The following is an 8,528-nucleotide window of genomic DNA, read 5'->3' as shown; positions in this document are numbered from 1 at the left end:
CCCCTAGAATTACATAAAGAACACTTAATTGAATAAGATCTCTATGTTGGACCCACCCAAAGTGAACGCTCTCCGGAAAAGCTGCAGAAGTGGTTTTTATGAGGGGTCACAGGTCAGATCTAGTGTAAATCTGGGGCAACACCTCAGTGGGAGAGCTTTGAAGACATTCACGGGGTGCTTCTGCTTTATAAGAATAAGTCAGTGTGACCTCAGGCGGATACCAGGGTGTGTTTTGGTACACACACATAACATGTTGCAACTTGCTTTGCTCGTTTACTTGAACATGGGAAAGGCTTGATGATCTAAAGACCCTCAAACTGCACTTAGCTTATCTATTGATTTAGATATGCCAGCGAGGCGAACACCATACGCAGTGTCATTATATTGATACACTCTGAATCGGGTTGTTTAGGGCAGGGCTGAAACAAAAGCCTGCCCACACACTAGTGGCACTCCTGTAGTTTTGAAGAGCCCTTCCCCTAAAGGCTGTGGTTGCTTGGCTGTGTTCCAAATGGCCTATAGGCTGAGCCCTATGGGCCCTGGTCAAAAGTAGTGCACGATATACTGAATAGAGTGCCATTTGGGATATAACCTTTGACCCTTGGGGCCACATGCTGCCAGTGTTTCTCTTCTTGGCCACGGGGGGGCAGCACTTTCCCATAGCCCAGACCAGGCAGAGGCAGGCACTAGGTAGGCAGGCAGGCACAGCTGGTGAGTGGCAGACACTGGGTGGTTTTATGGGGCATCTCCCCACTCCCACATGGCATGGCAGTGGGGAGGCTGTTTGAAGTTGGGCCTGGTTCACCTCAGGGTGTGGAGGGAGAGAGAGAGAGAGAGAGAGCGATGGAGGGAGGGAGGTTGTCCATTGTTTGGCAGCACTGCAGAGCCAAGCCAAATGTCTGGAGCACAGCATGGGAAAGCACAGTGTGTGTGGAGTGTTGTCTGGTACTATGGGCAATATGGTGTCTGCAGTAAGGAAGAGTCTGCGTAGTTAAAGTAGAATCAGATCAGAAGACTTATGAGAAAGCCAGTGCCAGCCAGTATCATGGAAGACTTCATTAAATACGTTGTATAGCCTAGATTAGACCAGCCTTCTTTGTTGTGAGTTTTTAATAAACAGCTCCTTCATCTAGTTTGTTGATGAGATGTGAGAGAGGGGTTTGGATACGAGGTGGTTTGTGGACGATCTCCAGTGGTGCTTAGCTTGAGGACGACGACTAGTCTAGACAGCGCCCATGACATCATCACACTAGCTAGCTACTGTTGTTTTGGTGAGAGTGACACACACCCAGTCCGCACACACAACCACTCCTGCCCCTCTTGACCACATGCAATTGTTAGGAAGACTGTGCAGTGGCACCTTTGTGTGTTATCTGCTGTTATATGATTAGGCTAACCTCTCTCTCCACCTCTCTCTCCACCTCTGTCTCTCGTCAGACACAGATCCTCGTCAGTTGGAGAAGCAGGAGCAGCAGCAGCCCACCTATGTTGCCCTCAGCTACATCAACAGGTGAGCAGGCTACTAGCCTAACCCTAACCCCTAACCCTAACCCTTAACCCCTAACCCCTAACCCCTAACCCTTAACCCTTAACCCTTAACCCTAACCCTTAACCCTAACCCTTAACCCTAACCCCTAACCCCTAACCCCTAACCCTAACCCTAACCCCAACCCCCAACCCTTAACCCTTAACCCTTAACCCTAACCTTAACCTTAACCTTAACCCTAACCCCCAACCCCTAACCCCTAACCCCTTAACCCTTAACCCTTAACCCTAACCCTAACCCTACTTAACAAAAATCTGAATACAACAATTTCAAAGATGTTGCTGAGTTACAGTTCATTAAAGAAGATCAGTCCATTTAAATAACTAAATGAGGCCCTAATCTATGGACTTTACGTGACTGGGCAGGGGCGCAGCCATGGGTAGGCCCACCCATTTGGGAGCCAGACACACCCAATGGGGACCCAGGCCCAGCCAATCAGAATGAGTTTTCCCCCATAAAAGGGCTTTATTACAGACAGAAATACTCCTGAAGACTATTTGTTCAGTGTATTTACCAATCAGACCTTGAACCATGTCTGAAAGGATCATGGTTCTGAAATCCCTAATGAACGCTATTCTTATGGTTCAGTTGAAACTGTCCTAACTCTGGCCAGAAAAGGCATGAAGGACCAAATGTCATTAGTAAATAGATGAAATGGTTACTTATGTCAGTATGACCGTGTGGAGGTTTGTGTTTAAGGTCTAAGTCCATGTAACAGTAGAGGTAAGAACATGCCTTCAGCTCAACAGCTAGCCTGAAATGTCACCAATGGTGCTATCCATTAGGATCCTTTTCTATAGCACAACTGGTTGGTGCGTTGTCAAGAAGGGCGGCCACGTGTGTTTGTGATCAGAATACCTCTGGTTGGAGCCCAGTAAGGGGACCGGGACAGTGGAGGAAGAAAAGCTTTTAGCAGTGAACTGATGTCGTTTCATAGGGCCATGCACTTCAGCTTCCAAGGGAATCTGCTCCGTGTGTGTGTGTGTGTGTGTGTGTGTGTGTGTGTGTATCTTAGTTCCACTAGCAACTTCCATCTAGCAGCAGTCAGCCTCATCTGGTGGATAAGTCAGTTTAATTGTGTTAGCGTTGGGTAATAGGATGTTATATAGCCCTGGGTCCTACATTACTAGACCAAGATGACATTTCAATCTCATCCCAGTTCTCCATTCATTCACCATATCAAAGAGGTTTAAAAGGGCTGAGGCACTCTGAGGCAGCAGTGTAACTGTGTAATAAAGGGGCTGGCTACCGCTGTCTGTCTCCCTGTCTTTAGACACATCTGATGTGGTTTCACATTTCATCTGTTCATTTCACTTCTGCTTTAACAGTGTCTGTGTGAACAGTTCATTTTTATGACTTACGTTTACAGAATACTTTACAATGTAACAATGTTTGGTTAGAGATATAAGGCCTTCTGTTAATCATGACGTTTTATCAGAGATATAGGCCTACTGTTAAACATGAAGTTTGGTTAGATATATAGGCCTACTGTTAAACATTTAGTTTGGTCAGAGATATAGGCCTTCTGTTAAACATGAAGTTTGGTTCGAGATATAGGCCTACTGTTAAACATGAAGTTTGGTCAGAGATATAGGCCTACTGTTAAACATGAAGTTTGGTTAGAGATATATGCCTACTGTTAAACATGAAGTTTGGTCAGAGATATAGGCCTTCTGTTAAACATGAAGTTTGGTTAGAGATCTAGGCCTACTGTTAAACATGAAGTTTGGTTAGAGATATAGGCCTTCTGTTAAACATGAAGTTTGGTCAGCGATATAGGCCTTCTGTTAAACATGAAGTTTGGTCAGAGATATAGGCCTTCTGTTAAACATGAAGTTTGGTTAGATATATAGGCCTACTGTTAAACATGGGAGTGGTTTCAATGAATGATAGACTCAGAGCACATGTTGTTGTACAGTTACTTCAGCGATATACGTTTGTAACGGAGGAGGTTCTGTGAACAACCACGCTGGCATGATGAGACTAATCTTGCCTAAGATCCGACTTATGTTAACTCCCTGAGCTAACAGCTAGGCTTTAGCTCAGCAGGCTAGCACAGCCTTGTGGCCGCAAACCGAGTCGGTCATATATGATGTGTGGTTGTGTGTCCTCATCCCTCTCTCTCTGGCCCCTCCCTTGCCCAGGTTTATGACAGAGGCAGCGCGTCGGGAGCAGCCTGAGAGGCTGAAGAGGAAGGTGCACCCCAAGCTGTCTCAGTCTCTGACAGGCAGTCTGCCTCGTAGCAGTGACGTCTCCACTCCTCCCAGACGCAGCAGTGGGAACCTCACCCCTCCCATCACACCCTCCTCCTCCTTCCGTAGCAGCACTCCTACAGGTAGGTTACCGTGACAACAGAGTACAGCACCGTCATCTAGGAGGCAGGCGTCAGTAGTTTATGTAATGTGGATTATGTCACTTCCTTGTCCCATATTTTAGTGTGGATCAGGAAATGCCTCTTAAGTTTCAGGAGAAGACATGGAGGTAATTCAGGGAAGATGGGCGCTGTAATGTCTCACAGCAGGGTCCTTAGAGAAGCATAGAGGGTTGACTCTCACAGTCAGTTGGTATAGTCATACACAGGGAAGGTACAGGGCTTATTTAATCAGAATCTCATCATTTCAAGTTGCCATGGTATTTACTTACTTGTGTTCTTTGTTTGTGTCTTTCCCATGTTGCCACTTAGTAAGATGTGCTGGGTTTTTCTCTCCTAGTTGCTGCTCCTTGGTCTCCTTGGTTCTTGTGGTTGTGGAGCCAAATCTTATTTTGCATTGCCTTAACCCTGGGACCTTGTGAAACGGGCTAAATTCTTTCCCACAAAACAGCATTTTTTTCAGTCTCTCCACAAACTTGGGCTCAGTAATAAGGCAACAGTAGAACCCTGTGGGAACCCTACAGCCAGAACACATGTGGAAGGCTTGAGTCTGAATCTGTCTCATCAGCCGGTCCAAAACCCTTGAGGCTAGGATGCCCATGCCAGTCATAGGATACGTCCCGAATGGCAGTCTATTATAGTGCACTATGGGCCTTATGGGCCCTGGTCAAAACTAATGCACTATATAGGGAAAAGGTACCATATGGGACTCAGCCTTAGTCATTAACTGTGCTTGAATCAGAGCAGAGTACTGGAGTTGCTGAAATAGGAGTATTACTCTAATTGTTTATGGACGGCAGTAGGCACGTTTTTATGACAAATCATATTGTGATGGGTGTTGTGTGTGTCTGTGTGTGTGTGTGTTTCTCCCCTCCAGGCAGTGAGTATGATGAAGAGGAGGTGGACTATGAGGAGTCAGACAGTGGTGAGTCCTGGACCACAGAGAGTGCCATCAGCTCAGAGTCTATCCTCAGCTCCATGTGTATGAATGGAGGAGAGGAGAAACCCTTCGCCTGCCCTGTGCCTGGCTGCAAGAAGCGATACAAGGTGGGCCAACCGCACTCAGTCCATTTAATCAATACCATGTGTAAATGCTCTGACATGTGATCAGATGATTGCAACCAGATAATACAAGACGCATGTTATTACCGAGTGTAAATGGGGTCTCATATCCTCTCCCTTGCACTGCCCCATGAATAGAGCCAGGGGTATTCCATGTGACATGTCCAGGAAAAACCTCAAACAGCTTTTAACTAGAGCCCTGAGTTAAACTAAGAGCCAGAGTGTTTATTCATCAGGTCATGTGGTCAGGAAAGTATCCTGTCTCTACCTACCTGTCTGTGGATATTGGCTAGATACATAGTCTATGCTTTCTGTTCGAGTGTCTCCTTCTCATAAGACTCCAGATTAAAACCATCCATTACCCAAGATGTTGGTTTGGTCCGAAACAGACCAAGGCTCTGTATGCAGATAAAGCAACACCTCACGGCACAACGCCTCTCCCCTATTTGACCTAGATAGTCTGTGTGTATCTACTGATATGTAGGCTACATGTGCCTTTTGTAAATTGATGTAGTTCTGTCCTTGAGCTGTTCTTGTCTGTTGATGTTCTGTATTATGTCATGTTTCATGTTTCGTGTTGGACCCCAGGAAGAGTAGCTGCTGCTATGTGAGGTCTATATAACATCCCAGTTCAAACGGATGTCAAACACCGCCATCGAGTTCCTGCTGTTGAGAAAACAGGGTGTTGCAGTATGTCAACATCTTGACATACATCCACGTCCACTGCAGTGATTTAGGGAGTTTTTCCAGGATGTCCCATCTGGGTTGGCTGTGTGTCCGGGATAAATGGTGCTCAGCTTGAGAAAATGGCATTGCTGATGTGAATGACAGGGTTATGGCTGATGACACAGTTAGTAGACTCTAGACCACGTGTCAAAGTCATTCCACGGAGGGACGAGTGTCTGCGGGTGTTCCCTCCACCCCTGTTCTCCCCTCACCTGATTGTCTAGGTCCTATTTGAAAGGAAAAACATTAAACCTGCAGACATCCTGCTGTACAAGAAACATGATATATAGTTAGTAGTAGACTAGGCTGTACAAGAAACATGATATATAGTTAGTAGTAGTAGACTAGGCTGTACAAGAAACATGATATATAGTTAGTAGTAGACTCTAGGCTGTACAAGAAACATGATATATAGTTAGTAGTAGACTAGGCTGTACAAGAAACATGATATATAGTTAGTAGTAGACTCTAGGCTGTACAAGAAACATGATATATAGTTAGTAGTAGACTAGGCTGTACAAGAAACATGATATATAGTTAGTAGTAGACTCTAGGCTGTACAAGAAACATGATATATAGTTAGTAGTAGACTAGGCTGTACAAGAAACATGATATATAGTTAGTAGTAGACTCTAGGCTGTACAAGAAACATGATATATAGTTAGTAGTAGACTCTAGGCTGTACAAGAAACATGATATATAGTTAGTAGTAGACTCTAGGCTGTACAAGAAACATGATATATAGTTAGTAGTAGACTCTAGGCTGTACAAGAAACATGATATATAGTTAGTAGTAGACTAGGCTGTACAAGAAACATGATATATAGTTAGTAGTAGACTAGGCTGTACAAGAAACATGATATATAGTTAGTAGTAGACTAGGCTGTACAAGAAACATGATATATAGTTAGTAGTAGACTAGGCTGTACAAGAAACATGATATATAGTTAGTAGTAGACTCTAGGCTGTACAAGAAACATGATATATAGTTAGTAGTAGTAGACTAGGCTGTACAAGAAACATGATATATAGTTAGTAGTAGACTCTAGGCTGTACAAGAAACATGATATATAGTTAGTAGTAGTAGACTAGGCTGTACAAGAAACATGATATATAGTTAGTAGTAGACTCTAGGCTGTACAAGAAACATGATATATAGTTAGTAGTAGACTCTAGGCTGTACAAGAAACATGATATATAGTTAGTAGTAGACTCTAGGCTGTACAAGAAACATGATATATAGTTAGTAGTAGACTAGGCTGTACAAGAAACATGATATATAGTTAGTAGTAGACTAGGCTGTACAAGAAACATGATATATAGTTAGTAGTAGTAGACTAGGCTGTACAAGAAACATGATATATAGTTAGTAGTAGACTCTAGGCTGTACAAGAAACATGATATATAGTTAGTAGTAGACTCTAGGCTGTACAAGAAACATGATATATAGTTAGTAGTAGACTCTAGGCTGTACAAGAAACATGATATATAGTTAGTAGTAGACTAGGCTGTACAAGAAACATGATATATAGTTAGTAGTAGACTAGGCTGTACAAGAAACATGATATATAGTTAGTAGTAGTAGACTAGGCTGTACAAGAAACATGATATATAGTTAGTAGTAGACTCTAGGCTGTACAAGAAACATGATATATAGTTAGTAGTAGTAGACTAGGCTGTACAAGAAACATGATATATAGTTAGTAGTAGACTCTAGGCTGTACAAGAAACATGATATATAGTTAGTAGTAGACTAGGCTGTACAAGAAACATGATATATAGTTAGTAGTAGACTCTAGGCTGTACAAGAAACATGATATATAGTTAGTAGTAGACTAGGCTGTACAAGAAACATGATATATAGTTAGTAGTAGACTCTAGGCTGTACAAGAAACATGATATATAGTTAGTAGTAGACTCTAGGCTGTACAAGAAACATGATATATAGTTAGTAGTAGACTAGGCTGTACAAGAAACATGATATATAGTTAGTAGTAGACTCTAGGCTGTACAAGAAACATGATATATAGTTAGTAGTAGACTCTAGGCTGTACAAGAAACATGATATATAGTTAGTAGTAGACTCTAGGCTGTACAAGAAACATGATATATAGTTAGTAGTAGACTAGGCTGTACAAGAAACATGATATATAGTTAGTAGTAGACTAGGCTGTACAAGAAACATGATATATAGTTAGTAGTAGACTAGGCTGTACAAGAAACATGATATATAGTTAGTAGTAGACTAGGCTGTACAAGAAACATGATATATAGTTAGTAGTAGACTCTAGGCTGTACAAGAAACATGATATATAGTTAGTAGTAGACTCTAGGCTGTACAAGAAACATGATATATAGTTAGTAGTAGACTCTAGGCTGTACAAGAAACATGATATATAGTTAGTAGTAGACTAGGCTGTACAAGAAACATGATATATAGTTAGTAGTAGACTAGGCTGTACAAGAAACATGATATATAGTTAGTAGTAGACTAGGCTGTACAAGAAACATGATATATAGTTAGTAGTAGACTAGGCTGTACAAGAAACATGATATATAGTTAGTAGTAGACTAGGCTGTACAAGAAACATGATATATAGTTAGTAGTAGACTAGGCTGTACAAGAAACATGATATATAGTTAGTAGTAGTAGACTAGGCTGTACAAGAAACAGGATATATAGTTAGTAGTAGACTAGGCTGTACAAGAAACATGATATATAGTTAGTAGTAGACTCTAGGCTGTACAAGAAACATGATATATAGTTAGTAGTAGACTAGGCTGTACAAGAAACAGGATATATAGTTAGTAGTAGACTCTAGG

At 42.3% G+C, this 8,528-nt stretch overlaps 1 protein-coding gene across 2 annotated transcripts in view; it reads left to right on the top strand.

The window, feature by feature from the left end:
* Window positions 1-8,528, top strand: part of LOC139387148 (juxtaposed with another zinc finger protein 1-like) — a 70,029-nt gene that overhangs the window by 30,314 nt on the left and 31,187 nt on the right. For both annotated transcript variants that reach the window (XR_011629134.1, XM_071133189.1), the window contains exons 2-4: window positions 1,438-1,510; window positions 3,691-3,881; window positions 4,795-4,964. Coding sequence is in view for 1 of the 2 variants with exons in the window: in XM_071133189.1 (XP_070989290.1) it covers window positions 1,438-1,510; window positions 3,691-3,881; window positions 4,795-4,964 (434 nt within the window). In the remaining variant the exon portion in view is untranslated. The remainder of the gene's footprint in view (window positions 1-1,437; window positions 1,511-3,690; window positions 3,882-4,794; window positions 4,965-8,528) is intronic.

The sequence above is a fragment of the Oncorhynchus clarkii genome, chromosome 3, assembly GCF_045791955.1.
Source record: "Oncorhynchus clarkii lewisi isolate Uvic-CL-2024 chromosome 3, UVic_Ocla_1.0, whole genome shotgun sequence".
Lineage (NCBI taxonomy): Eukaryota > Metazoa > Chordata > Actinopteri > Salmoniformes > Salmonidae > Oncorhynchus > Oncorhynchus clarkii.
Note: the sequence above shows the minus strand (reverse complement) of the source record. Positions and strands in the feature narration are given on the sequence as shown.